The following is a 19856-nucleotide window of genomic DNA, read 5'->3' as shown; positions in this document are numbered from 1 at the left end:
AAATCACTCTCTTACATTTCGCAAAAAGTTAAAATCATACCTCTTCACTAAATTTTTCACCAATGCAGATTAATCTACCAAAGACCAATCACTCAATATGAATATTGTTCGTAGTCATTTCCCTGTTTGTCAGACTTTGAATATCCTGCTTTCACAAAATAACACAGCTACTGTAACCAGTATGTGCTCTACTACACTACCAAATCATCACTACAGCAGATTCTTAGCTACTCTGTAAACCTGCAGGTTGCACCTGTTTGAAATATAATACGTTTTAACATGGCAGTCTCATAAGTCCAGTAAGATCCCTCTTACACTGTTAACCTACCTGAATACATGTCTCTGTTTCGTTACTGAAATTCGCTGTTACTTTAAAGCTAAACTAGGCCCTTGCTACACTACAATCTGCTGACTGCAATTCTATGCTACAATGAAATCTACATTGACTGTTTCTCTGTCACACCAGCCGGAAAGGGAACAGACCAAAGAATCCCTTTTCATTTGACGTGCGGCATTATTGAGGTAAAAATACTAAATTTGCCAGCAAAACTTCAGGAGCTGTAACAACCGCAAGCTTCATGCCACCATCTTAGCCATTCCCTCTTTTTAAATTTTAGTTTATACATTGTAAACTGCCTTGACATATTTGCATACTAGGCAACATGTTAAGCCCGAATAAACGACAAACGAAAGAGACTAAACAGACAATGGTAGAACATCGTATTTGTTCAAGCTTGGGTGGTGATAGGTATAGAAGTTTGCCCTGCAGGGATTTTAACGATCCTGATGCATCAGGATACCCAGGATGAGCATGCATTAATGCATGCGATGAACGTTCCATTATGTTCATTATGACTATCCTGAAAACCAGACTGGTTAGGCACGCCCCAGGACAGGGTTGCGAACCACTGCCATTTGACCACACCCCATGATACACTGAATCTCCAACATAAAATGCATTGCTGATGACAGTGGTTCATTGAGAAGATTTCACATGAGTAAAAAGAAAGAACTTTAATCTCACTTTCACAACTGCAATTTTACTTCATTTTGCACTCACCTAAATTATATACAAAAGAAATTAAACTGCACTTTTTAAGCACCAAGCATCAAATGAACAAAGCCATAAAATTCATAGCAGAGCAGGCACTAGAGAGCACTTAGCGGAATGTCAGGCAAAGTTCACTTCTAGCCACAGAACCCAAGAAAGCAAGTTCATTTCCTCTCTTTCCTGGTCCTAAAAGCAAGGCTGCTAAGTGAAGGAACATTTCTATTCATAGATTTCCTTCTGGACTTGTTGTGGCTGAAGTAAATGTCTCCCAAAGACGTGAAAACAGGTCATCACAGAATGGACATGGAGCCAAAAATTTCAAACATTCCATGTGGAGAATGTGCTTCAGAACTAATCAGAATTGAAAAGGAAGGATTTCAGGAGACTGGTTCTTTAAGAGTGAAAGAAGGGGAACTAGGCTCAGCAGCACAACAGAGATAAAATTAACACAATAGTTTAAGTGCAAGGGAGAACATCACAGGTGGTCAGCAACTCAATTCTTTGGATGAGGCAGGGTAGATTTGGGTGCAATGAAAATCCTTTGGGTACCTGGTTTGTTTTGATGATCTTATTTCTTTTTTTTTTTTTTTGTTACATTTGTACCCTGCGCTTTCCCACTCATGGCAGGCTCAATGCAGCTTACATGGGGCAATGGAGGGTTAAGTGACTTGCCCAGAGTCACAAGGAGCTGCCTGTGCCTGAAGTGGGAATCAAACTCAGTTCCTCAGTTCCCCAGGTCCAGAGTCCACCACCCTAACCACTAGGCCACTCCTCCACTGTTGCTACTATTTGAGATTCTACATGGAATGTTGCTATTCCACTAGCAACATTCCATGTACAAGTCGGCCCTTGCAGATCACCAATGTGGCCGCGCAGGCTTCTGCTTCTGTGAGTCTGACGTTGTGCAGGACGTCAGACTCACAGAAACAGAAGCCTGCGCAGCCTTCTACATGGAATGTTGCTAGTGGAATAGCAACTTCCATGTAGAATCTCCAATAGTAGCAACATTCCATGTAGAATCTCCAATAGTATCTATTTTATTTTTGTTACATTTGTACCCTGCGCTTTCCCACTCATGGCAGGCTCAATGCAGCTTACATGGGGCAATGGAGGGTTAAGTGACTTGCCCAGAGTCACAAGGAGCTGCCTGTGCCGGGAATCCAACTCAGTTCCTCAGGACCAAAGTCCACCACCAGGACGTCAGACTCACAGAAACAGAAGCCTGCGCAGCCTTCTACATGGAATGTTGCTAGTGGAATAGCAACATTCCAATGTAGAATCTCCAATAGTAGCAACATTCCATGTAGACTCTCCAATAGTATCTATTTTATTTTTGTTACATTTGTACCCTGCGCTTTCCCACTCATGGCAGGCTCAAGGCGGCTTACAGGTACTTATTTGTACCTGGGGCAATGGAGGGTTAAGTGACTTGCCCAGAGTCACAAGGAGCTGCCTGTGCCTGAAGTGGGAATCGAACTCAGTTCCTCAGGACCAAAGTCCACCACCCTAACCACTAGGCCACTCCATTTCTGCATAATGATAATTATGGGCCAAGATCAAGAAGCAATTGGGAAAACAGAACAAGCTAGACTCGGTCCTACCCAGCAGCAGAAGGGCATCAATGGAAGCTCCCGCACTCCTTATCCTTCTTGTAAGCAGAGAATCACGGTAATACAAAGATCAGAAAAAAAAAAATGAACTGACTTGCAAACAAGCTAGGGTAGAAGTCTCCCAGTCCTCCACAAGAAGAGAGAGCTTGGTGGCCTACAACAGAACACAAGTTCCCCTGTAAGGATGATAAGGAGCTTGGCAGCTCCCAACACATTTCCCCCACTCCCAACATATACATAAGATGATATGAAGCTCAACGGTCTGCAAATAACACCCTCCAATGCAAAAGGATCATGAGGGCTCAGTGGCCCTAAGCACCTCCCTTATGCATGAATCACAGGGACTCAGTAGCCCAATATAACCCCACCCCAGCTCAAACAATATAAATAAGCAACATGTGTTTTCTTCAGGTTTCAGTAGCACAGAAGTGTGTTAAGTCTATAATATTCTTATCTGATGCACTCGTACAGACTTACAAACTGGAGGTAGGGGCTATGGGTATGAGACTAGAGGGCCTATAAATGTGTAATTAGGGCCTCCTGTGCTTAAGAGCAAAAGTGTATGTGACTGTGACAGGATATGAGCAAGTCTACATGGATAGTAGATGACGTGTTCTGAGTGGGTGGTGGATTTCTACAAGTGGGGTTGGCATGCAATTCAATGCATGACTGAGTAGAAGGGAAAATGAGTGAGTGAGTATGCGTGTTGTGTGTGAGAAGGACAAAGTAGATTTGGGTGGGTGGTTGTGAGTGACTGCATGAGTAGTGAGAATAACTAGGTGCCTGTGTTTTGAAAAGGTAGGGATGGAGTAAGGACTTGTCTTCAATGTAGCTGGGGTCCGTATAAGTGAGTGCTAGGCTGGAAAGGATGTGCGTGGGTATAGTGTGTTTTGTGTGGGTGCACTTTGTGAATTACTCCCTTTACCTCCCTCTCCTTTCCAACTATTCTTACTGTCTTCTTCTCTCTTTCCCTTTTCACTCCTACACACTCCTAGTCCCCTCTGTCTCCTTGTATCTTCTTCCTTTTCCCTCCCATCATATCGCCTCCAAGTTTCACCCTTTCCACTGATGCTCAACTCCTCAGTCTCCTTCCACTAATGCTCAATTCTTCATGGTCTCCTCCCTCCAACACCCAATCATTTGGTCTCACCTTCCCCATCTCGCTCTCCCCACTGCCAAATCCCTTGTAATTTTAACACTTTTAGACATTTACCCAACAAATTGAGCTCAAAGCAGTTTACAGCAGCAAAAGAACATTAAACCCCCTCCCCCCCTCCAAAAAACTAATCACATACAAAATCTATCCTTAGTTTACAACTTTTTGAAATAAAGTTTCTCATGTTTTCCAGCAGGGTCCACAGTAACAGGCAGAGAAGGCCATGTCTGCTCCCTCTTGGAACCCACTGCAATGAATGCAATGCTCTGTGTGTGAGGATTCTTAGGAGGAAGGAGGCCCTCAGAATAAAGAACCTTGCCGAATCCTCCTCTGCCAGGCTGTTGCACCAGGGTCCTCTCTGAAACTTCAGTTTTTGTAGCAGCAGCAGCAGCACCAGGGTTGTTGGAATGATTTATTCCCTTGGCAAGAGGAGTGTGGTAGGCGTGTTAATCCACTCTTAAGGTTATCAATAGAAATCAAACAAAATAAAACATGGAAAAGAAAATAAGATGATACCTTTTTTATTGGACATAATACATTTCTTGATTAGCTTTCGAAGGTTGCCCTTCTTCCTCAGATCGAAAATAAGCAAATGTGCTAGCTGACAGTGTATATAAGTGAAAACATTCAAGCATTACTATGACAGTAAAATAGATACCATTGGAGATTCTACATGGAATGTTGCTACTATTGGAGATTCTACATGGAATGTTGCTACTACTGGAGATTCTACATGGAATGTTGCTATTCCACTAGCAACATTCCATGTAGAAGGCTGCGCAGGCTTCTGTTTCTGTGAGTCTGACGTCCTGCACGTATGTGCAGGACGTCAGACTCACAGAAGCAGAAGCCTGCGCGGCCACATTGGTGATCTGCAAGGGCCGACTTCTACATGGAATGTTGCTAGTGGAATAGCAACATTCCATGTAGAATCTATAGAAATCAAACAAAATAAAACATGGAAAAGAAAATAAGATGATACCTTTTTTATTGGACATAATACATTTCTTGATTAGCTTTCGAAGGTTGCCCTTCTTCCTCAGATCGAAAATAAGCAAATGTGCTAGCTGACAGTGTATATAAGTGAAAACATTCAAGCATTACTATGACAGTCTGACAGGGTGGGAGGATGGGGGTGGGTCGGAGGTATGCATGGGGACATCAAAGCATATCATTGATATTCTAACAGGATGGGTGTGGATAGGTGAGGGGTGGAGTGATCAACAGAGACATACAGCTTTATGGTTTATAATGGGCTAGGAACCCCAGGTCCTTGTTAAGTCCTTTCTGTTTGGTGTTAAAAGGGCAACCTTCGAAAGCTAATCAAGAAATGTATTAAGTTATGTCCAATAAAAAAGGTATCATCTTATTTTCTTTTCCATGTTTTATTTTGTTTGATTTCTATTGATTCCCTTGGCAAAAAAGCACAGGCTTGGCTGTTTGTATGTGCTAGCTGGGACCAGTCTGCATAGACTCTGTCTTCCAGGCCCTGCTGGGAGGAAGTGGGGCCTAGAACAGAAGCATTGCAGACTCCAGCCTCTGCCCCCACACATTGTTAATCATGCTGCAGCCACGCCACTGCTGAAGGTAGACCTGGAGAATTTCTGGGTCTGTTTTACGACTATAATTTATTTGAAAACTGCTATGCCTCTATGTTTCAAGTGAATATAACCTTTTTCTGAGCAATAGAAGCCCACAGCTGTCATGCACCACGTATACTGGGGGATGGGAAGGCTTAGCATCCCTGAGCTTCTTTGGAGAACGTGTGGGGTCTCCTGGACAAAGCATTAATGTTCCTGAATTATGAATGCCTTCCAGCTTGTAATCCTGTTTGGCACATGCACCATCTTGTTATGTATATATTGAGCACAGCTGAAACTGTGAAGGTCTTTGAGGCTCCCTTTATCTATCTCATAATGAAAATTCTGCCACAGTGGATCTCATAAAAATCTCTCTCAGGTGCCAGGGTTTTAAGAACTTTTCAATGCTTACCTTCAGTTTGCACATTTGTAATAGTCTTTTGTCAGTGTAGTCAAACACCTATTGCTTTTTGCATTTACTGAACTCTACAAATAACTTTTCTTTTCCTGTTGGAGTGGTCAAGCGATTACAGCAAGGGGGCAAGTCTATAAACTGGCACCTCAGTCTAGCTGCTCCAATGCTGTCACTTTTTTTTAAACTTTATTTAGCCAAACAACAACAGGACAGTTAACAGTCAAAGCAATAAGAGGAGCAGTTCTAAATACAAAAAGAATATAGGCAATGGAAAACGCAGATCCAAACGGTGCACTCCCTGGTTGCCTAGCCCACTGCAAGGCTGAATTTTCATATCCCTCCCTCCCAGCCAAGCACACAACACACTCCTCAGACATACCACAGTCACAACAACCCCCACAATCCCCTCCCCAAGGAAAGGATCCAGCCCAGGGGTTCCCAAACCGTTTTGGTTTGCGGCATTCTCCCCCCCCCCCCCCCGACTACATGGGTCTCCGCAGCATCCCCCTGGCCACATGGGTCTCCCTTTCCCTGCAGCCCCCTCCTCTCACACCAGCACACCACTGCCTTCCCTAAATCCAGCACCTAAAAATTACACGCGTACCTCAGAGACGTGCCCATGGCTTGCCCTCCTTGCAGTTAGGGGCACATAAGGGTCTTTTTACTAAGCTGCCATTTTCCCCAGGGTCCTTTTTAGCGTAGCGGGTAAAAGAGCCCCCATACACACATGGCCATGCAGCAGGGAGCCCTTACCGCCACCCACTGAGGTAGCGATAAGGGCTCCTTCGCTAACTCGGGTTATTGCCACGCAAGCCATTTCCGGGGGTTTCCTTTTTACCCTGGAAATGGCACGTGCTGGAGACAGGACTACTGCCGGCTGTCGTGTTGGGCCAGCGGTAGTCCCGGAACAGGGAGCGGTAAGCCCGCATTGGGCTTACTGCTGCTCTGTAAAAGGGCCCCATAAGCACCTATCAATTAATGGCGGCACCTTCGTCATGGCTACCTCTAGGTGCCACTTTAAAAAACTGCCCTTTTAGACTGTAAAGCCCTTTCAGGCATTAACTTTAAGCTAGAAGATGCATGTAGTGTTGTGCAAACCCAAAGGAAGCCCCTTCTCTGTGGAGTTTACGATATAGTCAAGAGAAGAGAAATAAGCAGTTCTGGGTGCTTCCTTTACTTAGGAAATGATTAAAGCGGTTGAGAACTCCTGCACTAACACAGCTTGCAGGTTACATTGGACCACAGGCAAGCAACCAAGATTTCAGAGGTTTACAAAATTAAAGATAGAAGCATTTAATGTATGCATCCAAAGATAGTTTATTCCAATACAGTGGCGTTCCTGGGGGGGGGGGCAGTGGGTGCGGTCCGCCCCGGGTGCACGCCACTGGGGGGGGGGGGGTGCCGCGTGTGCCTGTCCTCCGTTGTTCCATGCTTCTTCTCTGCCCCGGAACAGGTTACTTCCTGTTCCGGGGCAGAGAAGAAGCATGGAACAACGGAGGACAGGCACCCCCCCCCCCCCAGCAGCATGCATCCGGCGGGGGGTTCCTTCATGGGGGTGTCCTTTCGCCGGGGGGGGGGGGTCCGCGCTGCACCGGGGGAGGGGCGCTGCACCCAGGGGGGGGGCGGGGCGTATCGGCGATCCACCCCGGGTGCCAGCCCCCCCCAGGAACGCCACTGTTCCAACAGAAAGGAGCTGCTCGAGCATTCCACCATGGGCTCTTACCGACTTGTAATTTAAGGTAGCAAGAAACTTCAAATTTATACAGACAGATCTCTGAGCAAGATCCTTACTATTAACCACTAGCCTAGACAGATAAATTGGAATCATGCCATAAATTAATCTTAAAAGTAAGACAAAGTAATTCACAAAGACCGAGCTAGAACAGGCAATAAATAAGGAGTGGGTCTATCAGATCCCATTCCTTTCAAAGCCAACTTTGCTGAATAAGTATTTAAATTTAGTTAGCTGTGATTGGACACAGGTGGGCTCTACATAACTTAATACAGGCTCTGTTAAGGCAATTCTTTTGAACAAGAGCTAATTTGGGTTTATCCCAGCAGTGGTCCACTTACACTGGGTTTCCAAGAAGACCAGCTCAACTCGTATGAAACGACACGGCCAATACCAAAACATAATTTAGCCATAGAACGATAGATGTTTGGACAAGAGTCATTCTTTTTGTGGCTATGTGGATTCTTTAAAAAAAACAACCTGGCAATAAGGCATGGAAAGAGTTCTGGACACTTGATTTTAAGTATTAATGAGAATCAACAAGGAAGACAAGAAGTACATAAGTATTGCCACACTGGGACAGACTTTAAAGCCCAGTTTCCAACAGTGGCCAATCCAGGTCACAAATAACCTGGCAAGATCCCCAAAAAGTTCAATACATTTTATGCTGCTTATCCCAGAAATAAGAGGTGGATTTTCCCCAAGACAATTTAATAATTGTTTTTGACTTTTCCTTTCGGAAGCCGTCCAGACCTTTTTTAAAACCCCGCTAGGTGAAATGCCCCATCAGTAGAGATGGTGAATGCCAGCACAGTAACAGACTTTGGACACATTTGGGACATATATTTAAAGCAGCGATATGAAAATAGTTGACCGTTCAGATACAAAACGTGAAGGTGGGGAAGAACTGATATCGGTTTGCACACAGGACTTTATAGACTCATCTACCAATGACAACTGAAAACCAGAGCAGGAGTCTCGACTGGGCATACTGGATGCACCTGTTGATCTTTATTTGCCAACGAAGCAAACACCCACAGAAGGTGAGCTCTCCACAGGAAAACCAACGGTAGGTAAAACAAACAGTGGTTCCAATAAAAGTCCTCTCACAATGAGTGTCTTCCTGAACAAGGTCTTTATTCACGGGGCACCTGAGAAGGAAAGCTGTGGGGATTGTTAGTGGGTGACCTCAGATACCTTTTTTTAGCAGTTTTAGTGTTGGTTTTTCACCTGACCCACAAGGCATTTTGTCTTCAGATAATACTAGACCCCTGACGCAGGCCTTACGGCCGAAACACGTCACGTGTTGGGTCAATTGTGCTATTGTGAATAAAGACCTTGTTCAGGAAGACACTCATTGTGAGAGGACTTTTATTGGATCCACTGTTTGTTTTACCTACCGTTGATCTTTATTTGCCATCATATTACTATATTTTGGTTACCCTGACATCGAGAACTGTGTGTGACACCCTGGTTGAAACACTAACATATATTCACTTTTTTTTTTTTAATCATCTCTCCTTTAATTCCATCTTACTGAACAAAGTCATTGGGACTAAAGCCAGCAAACCAAAGATCAAACAGGAAGCTCACTGAGAAAAAAAAAAGTAATAACTTTTTGTGATGATTCAATGTTTCCTAATTATTTCACCAGTCTGTGAATTAAAAAGAAAAAAAAAAAAAAAGAAGAGAACGCAAGAACATGAATAACTTGAAATTACCAAGCTACCACAGGAAGTTGTCTGTCAGACACTTTTCCTTCCCATGGAGAATGAAGTTAAAGAGAAACACTGCCAATAGTGAACTGAATGTATGAATCCAAAATGGGCCATATTATTTTATTTTTATTTATTTAGATTTTGCTCACACCTTTTTCAGTAGTAGCTCAAGGTGAGTTACATTCAGGTACACTGGATATTGCTCTGACCCAGGAGGGCTCACAATCTAAGTTTGTACCTGAGGGAACAGAGGGTTAAGTGACTTGCCCAAGATCACAAGGAGCAGCAGCGGGATTTGAACCGGCCACCTATGGATTGCAAGACCAGTGCTCTAACCACTAGGCCACTCCTCCACTGGCAACATTCCGTGTAGAATCTCCAATAGTAGCAACATTCCATGTTCCACTGCACTAACCATTAGGCTACTCCTCCACTAGCAACATTCCATGTAGAAGCCTGCCCTTGCAGATCAGCAACGCGGACGCGCAGGCTTCTGTTTCTGTGAGTCTGACATCCTGCACGTACGTGCAGGACGTCAGACTCACAGAAACAGAAGCCTGCGCGGGTTGCTGACCTGCAAGGGCAGGCTTCTACATGGAATGTTGCTAGTGGAATAGCAATATTAACATTCTATGTAGAACCTCAAATATTTAATATTTATGTAGATTTTGCTCACACCTTTTTCAGTAGTAGCTCAAGGTGAGTTACATTCAGGTACTCTGGATATTTCTCTGTCCCAGGAGGGCTCATAATCTAAGTTTGTACCTGAGGTAATGGAGGGTTAAGTGATTTGGCCAAGATCACAAGGAGCAGCAGTGGGATTTGAACCGGTTAAATGTTCTTTGACATGGGCGAGTTACTTTCTTCATTATAATGGAGTTCTTTTCTCATATTTTCATTATACATCGTCTTGCTATGTAAAAAGAAGGTGATTTTAGCAAACAAACACATTGAATTTAATTGTATAAACAGGTTGCCTAGGTTTGGATGGTCCGTGTGTCTTTCTACAGTATTTTAGGTAAACTGGGAGAAATTACGCCTAGACTGAAACTGTGGAGGATTCTGCATGCTCAGGATCAGGCGTAAGTGGAAGCACAAAGGGGCCCTTTTACTAAGCCGTGGTAGGGTTACTGCGTGGGTAGCACGTGCCAAATTGACCCCACCGCTGGGGTAGGGGTAGCGCTGGCAGCTGGCGGTAGTTCCGAAGTTGGCGCACGCAGTTTCCTGTGGTAGAAAATAAATTTTCTAATTTGCGACTGTGGGGGGGGGGGGGGGGGGGGGGCGTTCCTGGCGCTAATCGGCAGCGCAGCCACATTGCAGTGCGCTGAACAATTACCGCATGAGTAGCATGTGAGCCCCTACCATCTTGTAAATAGGTGGCAGTAATGGCTAAGGCAGTAAATAGCTGCGTGCGGATTTTAATATTAGCGCATGGCCATTTACTGCCCCATTTTGAAGGAAAGGGCCTTTTTCCTGCCGTGGTAAAAAAAAATGGACAACGCGCAGCAATTTCATGTGCCAAAACTAGTACGAGCCACTTTTTTTTACCGTGGCTTAGTAAAAGGGCCCCAAAAGTACGTATGTATGTACAATATTTTCTAAAACCTTATTTCCCTAGAGAAGTATTTTACAATTTAGTGCGGTCGCTAGTTTTAAGTCATCTCGATTACTGCAATGGAATCTATGCAGGGTGCACGGAAATGCTTCTCAAAAAATTACAAACTGTCCAAAATACAGCTGCAAGATTGATCTATGGTAAATCGAAGTTCGTGATTTCCAGACCATTACGTGAAAAACTGCACTGGCTACCTGTCAAGGATCGTATAACATTTAAAATTTGCACCCTGGTGCATAAAATCCTCTACGGTGAAGCTCCAGCTTATATGGATAATCTTGAGGGGAATAATCGAACGTCGCCGGCGATCTATTTTGGCGGCGGCGCAACAGCTGGCCGGAACCGTATTTTCAAAAAAGATGGCCGGCCATCTTTTTTTTCGATAATACGGTGTGGGCCGGCGAAATGCCTTGGATTTGATCCTAACGCAGAAGGAATTCGAGACGCTGGCCGCCGTAGATCACAGCCAATGTTTACAGAAAGGCATTGAGACCAAGATTACTAAAGATTACTAAAGCTAAGTTTTAAAGCTTTTTGTTACTTAATCATTGATATTATAAACACCTGGAGGTTTTTTTTTAGACGATGAGGAGGAAGTCCAACTCCGACTAAACTATTTGTTATAGTACAATAGGAGTTTGCTCAAGGCTTTTTCCTCCATATACACACATGTGCCATACTTAATTAGAACCCTGCTTTCATTTGATTTTTCAATTTAACCTGTACAGTGGTTCATTCCCTAATAGGATTTTTGAATCTTGATTTTTACCAAAAATAACTACTGCCTCAGAAACCCTACAGCCACATTATAACTTGACAAAAAATTAAGTATACCTTTAAAGCAGTCAAAATTCTGATGTTCCAGTGTCTGTGAAACAGAGTCTTGCACGCCTTTTTTCAATAAGCTTTAAAGGGGGTGGGGGGGAGCCTTAATCTCTTTCCTTTAGGCTCTGCACTCTACAAGCCAGCACTTCAGCTGTTAATCTACTGACATTGCCAGGTGGAGGAGTGGCCTAGTGGTTAGGGTGGTGGACTTTGGTCCTGGGGAACTGAGGAACTGAGTTTGATTCCCACTTCAGGCACAGGCAGCTCCTTGTGACTCTGGGCAAGTCACTTAACCCTGCATTGCCCCATGTTAGCCGCATTGAGCCTGCCATAAGTGGGAAAGCACAGGGTACAAATGTAACAAAAATAAAATAGATACTATTGGAGATTCTACATGGAACGTTGCTACTATTGGAGATTCTACATGGAACGTTGCTACTATTGGAGATTCTACATGGAATGTTGCTATTCCACTAGCAACATTCCATGTAGAAGGCTACGCAGGCTTCTGTTTCTGTGAGTCTGATGTCCCGCACGTACGTGCAGGACGTCAGACTCACAGAAGCAGAAACCTGCGCGGCTACATTGGTGATCTGCAAGGGCCGACTTCTACATGGAATGTTGCTAGTGGAATAGCAACATTCCATGTAGAATCTCAAATAGTAGCAACAGTGGAGGAGTGGCCTAGTGGTTAGGGTGGTGGACCTTGGTCCTGGGGAACTGAGTTCGATTCCCACTTCAGGCACAGGCAGCTACTTGTGACTCTGGGCAAGTCACTTAACCCTCCATTGCCCCATGTAAGCTGCACTGAGCCTGCCATGAGTGGGAAAGCGCGGGGTACAAATGTAACAAAAATAAAATAAAAAAAATCTCCTCTTCTTCTCGCCACTTGCACCAGCTCTTCCCTCTTATCCCCTCCCTCCCCACAAACCAAACCACATGACTGTTTTCTCTCCTTTTGATTTCTTTGTTTACAATACCACTCAAGGTGCCAAGTTGGCTTCTAGGTGGTTTACAATAAAAATAAAACTGCCTTAAGAAAAAGGTGCACTTCAGAGAAACACATACATTATTGAAACTGGAAGAATAGACAGAAGAGAAGGAGTATGTTTTCGGTGCTGCTTTGAACTGAACATAGGAGGTTCCCAGATGGAGTTGGACAGGGAGTGAGTTCCACAGCCGATGTCTGGCGTAGCTATTGGCAGCAGAAAGAATGATATCAAAACAAACAACAGAGGGAGGGGGTAGCCAGAGAGAACCTGACGCAGAGGCTGTCAGGAGGGCTCATACGGTATGAAAAGACATGCCAGATAATTCGATGCAGATTGAAGCTGGGATTTATAAACTAAAATGCACAGCTTGAATTGAATCCGGGCACAGATAACCAGTCGCCGACTGGAGTTGATCGATGAACTAAGCGAACCGCGGTAGACTGACCAAGTTGGATTCTCTTGACAGAGGATAGAGGGAGACCTGCATAAAAGAGAATTACAATAGTCCAGGTGGGTAACAACTAAACTGAGCAATAGGGGACATAGAGCAAGAAGAGAGAAGCCAGACAAACCAACTGCTTTTAGTTTGTGGCTTCTGGCACCCGCAGAACCAGTGGTGTAGCAAGGGCGGAGCGGTGGGGGTGGTCCGCCCCGGGTGTCAACGGGTGGGGGGTGCTCCGCTGGCGAGTCCCTACCAGCTCCGTCCACCCCCCCACCCGACCAGCTCCATCCACCCGGCACTGTGCAGCGTGGCGCCTCACATCTGCATCGCTGCTGTAAAAGAAGAAAATCGCCTCATCGTCAGCCCTTCCCTCACTGTGTCCCGCCCTCTGATGTAACTTCCTATTTCCTTGAGGGCGGGACACAGTGCGGGAAGGGCCGACGACGAGGTGATTTTCTTCTTTTACAGCAGCGCTGCGGATGCGAGGCGCCACGCTGCACAGTGCCGGGTGGACGGAGCTGGTAGGCAGGTGAGGACTGTGTCAGGGGGTGCGCCGATGCCAGGGGGCGGTGCCGTGTTGCCCAGCACCCGGGGGGGGGGGGGGTGCGCAGCAGCGATCCACCCCGGATGTCAGCTAACCATGGAACGCCACTGCGCAGAACACACACATTTTTCTGCAGGAAAGTGTAAATTCTGTATGGTGGAGGAATTCTGTACAAATTCCTCATTGCATAGTTGCACAAAATTCACCCGAGTAAATTGTTGACAGTGAGCCAAAAATAGTAATATTTTTTCCATAGGCACAGTATGAGAGAAAAAACTTTCATACATTAAAGCCAATGCCATCCCCCTGAAAGGCAGTACAACTGGCACTGTGCTACTGTCTGCATGTTCACTTTCAGGGCTGCTGTCGATTCCTGGACTGCTACTGCAGTTGTGTATAATGTTAATGATTGCAATTCTTTCCAACCCAAAGCAAGCTGGAAAGAAGTCTATTAAAAAGGTCCAGAAATATCTGTCTGCCTGTAAGCAAAAGCGCTCTCCAAAAATGTAACAGAATGGGATGAAACTTGGCATGTGTGAAAAAAACCAGTGAAATCACATCAAGTCTGAAAATGGGTCAAATAGGACAGAGGACTCCAGAGAAATAAGCACCCCTCCTCACCCCCCCCCCCCCCCAAATAAGACAGCCCAATGCATTTCTAAGGGAGGAGTTATAGCTTTTTTTTATGATAATGTTTATAATGGAGTGGAGGAGTGGCCTAGTGGTTAGGGTGGTGGACTTTGGTCCTGAGGAACTGAGTTCAATTCCCACTTCAGGCACAGGCAGCTCCTTGTGACTCTGGGCAAGTCACTTAACCCTCCATTGCCCCATGTAAGCCGCATTGAGCCTGCCATGAGTGGGAAAGCGTGGGGTACAAATGTAACAAAAATAAAATAGATACTATTGGAGATTCTACATGGAATGTTGCTACTATTGGAGATTCTACATGGAATGTTGCTATTCCACTAGCAACATTCCATGTAGAAGGCTGCGCAGGCTTCTGTTTCTGTGAGTCTGACGTCCTGCACGTCAGACTCAGATTCGCAGAAGCCTGCGCGGCCACTATCTGCAAGGGCCGACTTCTCCATGGAATGTTGCTAGTGGAATAGCAACATTCCATGTAGAATCTCAAATAGTAGCAACAGTGGAGGAGTGGCCTAGTGGTTAGGGTGGTGGACTTTGGTCCTGGGGAACTGAGGAACTGAGTTCGATTCCCGGCACAGGCAGCTCCTTGTGACTCTGGGCAAGTCACTTAACCCTCCTTTGCCCGCTGCATTGAGCCTGCCATGAGTGGGAAAGCGCGGGGTACAAATGTAACAAAAATAAAAATAAATTAAGGTTCACAAAAGTATACAACAATGCACAGAAACATATCCATCTGCTAGATAGTCCAGCCCACTTACAGCACTCTACTGAGTGGGCCTATGAGGTGTTGCTATTGGGTGAAGGGAATCATGAGCTCCAGCTTCTGTAGCATAAAAACTTACATATAGTGAAACATTAAAGTTAAGGAATGTTTTCCTTTCAAAACTACATCTATCCTGTTCTCTACTTTCCCAATTTCCCCCTACCCCCCCCCCCCCTTACAACTGTTGCATACCCCATAAGCTGTACCCAACTCAAAAACTACCCAATAGAAATTGCTCCACCTCAAAAACCACCCCCTACAACTGTTCCATCAAACATAATGCCCTACATCCAGAAAACTACTCCCATGAGTGCCTCACCACCCTGCAAAACTGCTCCAACCCACAAAGCTAGCCCACCACCCACTCAATGCCCAACCCCACCACCTCACAAAAACTACCCACACAATTGTCCCACTTCCAAAAATTACATTCCCAACTGCCCCACCTTTAGGAAAAAAAAAACTACCTCCCCACACACTGCCCCACAAATCTGCAAACTGACCGCAGCAAACTGGGGTGACATGCCCAAGATCAAAAGCAGCAGCAGCAGTGGGATTTGAACCGGCCACCTCTGGATGTTAAGACTGGTGCTCTAACCACTGTCCAGATTAAAGTGAGATTTTGCAGGTGGTATAGATGCATTAACTAGGTCTACTGGAAGAGTCATTTGATCTTTTTCTGTCACTGTGAGGCAGGGGTGTAGCCAGACCTCGCCAGGAGGGGGGGCCAGAGCCTGAGGTGGGGGGGCACTGTTTAGCCGCCCCCCCCGAGCCGCCGCCGCCACCACCACATCGGACCCCCCCCCCCCCGCCGGCCTGTCCACGATCCCCTTCAAACCCCCTCCCGCCACCAACTCTCCCCCGCCGTCACCGCCCGCCCCGTCGCCGCAAATGATACGTTTCTTAAAGAGAGAGTTCCTTCCGCGCTCGAGTAGCGCCTTTCTTCAACGAAGTTCCGGCGATCAGCTGTTTTGACGATGGCAGCATCGCCGGCGTCGAAACAGCTGATCGCCGGAACTTCGTTGAAGAAAGGCGCTACTCGAGCGCGGAAGGAACTCTCTCTTCAAGAAACGTATCATTTGCGGCGACGGGGTGGGCGGCGACGGCGGGGGAGAGTTGGTGGCGGGAGGGGGGTTGAAGGGGATCGTGGGGCAGGGGGCCAGGGCCCCCTCAGGCCCCACATAGCTACGCCACTGCTGTGAGGTACACTGGATGTATATGGAGAGAGAGCGTAGCAGCTGAATGTCCTCTGTAATTGTTCCTGAATAAAAATATCCATTTGAGGACAACTTGGCTACAAATCTGAACCCAACAAAACTGCTGCCATGTGATGTGTCCGAGTTGTTCGAGGTGCTGGTGGCTGTTTGCAAAGGGATTTCTGGAGAACTGCTTCTACGCAAAGTGGGTGTTCCAGCATCTGGCTGGTCACCAGAGTCCAGTAGACGAGCACCCTGGTACCATTCAAATAGTTCTGGGGCCACTATTGAGGGAATTCAATAAACAGTGCCGAAAATTTTTTATCGCTTAGCATTATTCTATAAAGGGAGCTCATTTTATATAGAACTAGTAAAACAGGCCCGTTTCTGACACAAATGAAACGGGCACTAGCAAGGTTTTCCTCGGAGTGTGTATGTTTGAGAGATGGAGTGAGAGAGAGAATGAGTGAGAGAGAGAGAGAGAGACAGAGTGTGTATGTGTTTGTGTCAGAGAGAGAGAGAGTGTGTGAGAGAGAGAGAGAGTGTGTGTGTGTGAGAGTGAGTGAGTGTGTGAGAGAGAGAGTGAGTGTGTGAGAGAGAGAGAGAGAGTGTGTGTGTGGAGCTCCGAGTTCCATGACCCCCTCCTTCCCTCCCTCCCTCTCCTCCCCTCCGAGTTCCAGGCCCCCCTTCCGTCTGAGGTGCAGGCCCCCCTCCCTCCCCTCCCCAGCGTGTTCCATGACCCCCTTTCCTCGGAGTGTGTATGTTTGAGAAAGAGTGTGTGGGTGAGAGATGGAGTGTGTATGTGAGAGAGAATGAGTGAGAGAGACAGACAGACAGACAGACAGAGACAGTGTGTGTGTGTGTTTGTGTCAGTGAGAGACAGAGTGTGTGTGTGTGTGTGTGTGTGAGAGAGAGAGAGAGAGTGTGTGAGAAAGAGTGTATGTGAGAGACAGAGAGTGTGTGTGTGTGTGAGAAAGTGAAGCCTTCAAGCCTTGAAGCATTCGTGCGCTCTGTAAGGCTCCATCTCCTCAATTGACGACACATAGTTCCAGAACGTTGCAGGAATGCTTCAAGGCTTGAAGGCTTCACTTTCTCTGCTTCAGAATGTTGGAGGTGCGTTTTATTATATAGGATAGTGTTTAGCTCGGATGCTGCGCCTAACTTAGGCCTGCTGAAACCTTGTGTAAATAACGGCACCCGAGTTAGGTATGGTTAGGCAGTATTCTACAGTTCTGAATGCAACTTTTTGGAATGCCCCCGACACGCCCATGATCACACCCCATTGCAAGATACACGCCATGGGAATTAGGCACTGTGCACAGATGCACGTGCAAGTTTTAATGAGTGCCAATTAACACCAATAATTAGTTGTTAGCACCCGATTATTGATGGTTCAGAGCTCATTACCCAATTTATTTGCTCGTGCAACTTTGGGCGTCATATATAGAATCCAGGGGTATATTTACAGTGGCAATGAAAATTCATGGACTGGCACTTATACGTGCTTTTCAAAACTGTGCATGTGAACTGAATACAAAGACGACAAATTCCTTTCTACACATTTTTCAAGTATTTCTTCAGATAATCCGCAACAAGCGGAGAACTGGAACGCCCCACCAGAGAATACAAATATGGGAGAGACAGTGGGATGGATTCTTAAAACAGTTGTTTATTGATGTTTTAAGAATCCATCCCTCCAGTCTTTGGTTTACTGTGGTCAAACATCCCACTGACTCACATATTCAAGTATTTCTTCTCCAGTTGTGTGGGGAAGCAGAGGTCAGAAATGAGCAGAGCTAGTTAGTATAAAATGAAACTTGTAAAATTAGCAGGTACAGGTTAAGACTAATCAAAAGCAAAATCCTAGTTTAAAAACCAGAGAAATATTTTTATAGCTGTGCCTGTTAAGCCTCTGGAACAGTTTGCCATTAAAAATAATTGAAGCATCCCTGGACATATTCTTAACAGTTAACGAGTCTGGGGATGAACTCTATCAACAAGAGCCAACGTTGGATGCCCAGGGCACGAGGAAGACAAAGCATGACCACAAATGCTTCTTACAGCTTAACTGCAATATTTCCATGTTAGTCTAGCTCATCACTGCGCGTATTCTACTTTTCTTCTTATACAGTTGTTCCCGTTCATACAACGGGTTAAGAGAAACGTTCTTACTTACCCTGCAGTGCTTCTTTGGCCCGTGCTAGGTCCTGCTCTTTCTGTGCCAGTTCTACTTTCAGTTCAGTGACGGTGAGCACCTCAGCTGACTTGCACCCATGCGACTCTTCCAAGTCTTTTGTTAACATCTCCTTCATTTGCCGGAGCAGGTGAACCTCTTCTTGTAACTGAGACACCTCTTCTCGTAGTAACACTGAAGGAAAAAATGTGGCACAATGTAAGGAAACTACATATTTTTTAGCAGTATGTATGTTTACATGCGATAAAGAAGACAATCCTATTTTAAAACGCTGCAGGCATTCTATTTCCAGCTTCTGAACCAAGCATCCTTTTAAGAAAAGCAGAGCTAAAGGGGGGGGGGGGGGGAGGGGAGGGATGCTCATAAGATTCGCAGTACAGGGAACTCTACCGCGAATCCAGCGCAGAAAAACAGTGCGGCCTGTTCAAAGTAATGCAAATTCATGCTGCATTAAAATCATGGGGGGGGGGGGGGGGGCGGCCCAGATTACTCTCGGTCCGCCCCTGATCTTTGCTAAGCTTCTTTGGATCCATTCCTTCAATCAGGATTCACTGTAAGGGAGGTGTACACATGGGCAGACCCTAGTTAGGTAAATAGTTTATATAATACTACACACTAGGTGTGTCACTTGGCATTGCCATTGACATGGCAGAGAGGGTGTGCCTACTCACGGCCATTCCAACGACAACCTTACGCTACTATTCCATAACAGAATTTTGCTGCCAAGACGCCATTATAGAATTGGCACTAAGTGCACTTCTTTGGGACACTTGATAAAATTACCCTTATTCTGTTTTCTTGGTTGCATGTGCATTAGGCATGTCTATGGATTTGTTATCTTAAAAACAGAGGATCTAGTTTTAAGGAAAAAGAAAAGCAAAGTGGAAGAGCTGTCCATTCTGCAAACACCATGAGGCTTTTCCCTAAAAGCATTTAAATGTAAACACAGCCAATATTCCTAAGATGCGTATGTGATTTCAATGGAAATTTCCCTCCAGAAGTTTGCAGGACATTAAGTTCTTGTGCAAAGGCTAGGTACAAAATTATGCAAACAAATGGATAACAGTTTTCACAAGTTTACCCACCCTGTTTACAAAGCCGTACTAGTGGCTGCCATGCAGCAATGCTGACAAGGCCCATTCAGATTACCAAAGCGCAGCTTTGTAAACAAGGGGGTTAATTTGGCTACAAGGCATCTCCATATATTCTCCACTCCACCAACCAATTCCAGCTGGTATTAGCCAAAAGAAAGCATCGGACGAATTGGAATGAGTGAACCACTGTAGATGAGAATTCTTCAGCTTTAGTTCAAACCAAACACGTCTCTTTCACATTTTTCCTTTAAAGATATATTTGCATACGAGTACGTCACCATTGC

The 19856-nt window shown here is 45.5% G+C and overlaps 1 protein-coding gene across 2 annotated transcripts in view; it reads right to left on the bottom strand.

Moving 5' to 3' along the window:
* Nucleotides 1-19856, bottom strand: part of KAZN (kazrin, periplakin interacting protein) — a 911287-nt gene that overhangs the window by 198068 nt on the left and 693363 nt on the right. For both annotated transcript variants that reach the window (XM_030186259.1, XM_030186260.1), the window contains exon 4: nt 18461-18652. In XM_030186259.1, the coding sequence (XP_030042119.1) occupies nt 18461-18652 (192 nt within the window). The remainder of the gene's footprint in view (nt 1-18460; nt 18653-19856) is intronic.

The sequence above is a fragment of the Microcaecilia unicolor genome, chromosome 13 (assembly GCF_901765095.1).
Source record: "Microcaecilia unicolor chromosome 13, aMicUni1.1, whole genome shotgun sequence".
Classification (NCBI taxonomy): domain Eukaryota; kingdom Metazoa; phylum Chordata; class Amphibia; order Gymnophiona; family Siphonopidae; genus Microcaecilia; species Microcaecilia unicolor.
This window is presented reverse-complemented; position numbering and strand designations above follow the sequence as displayed.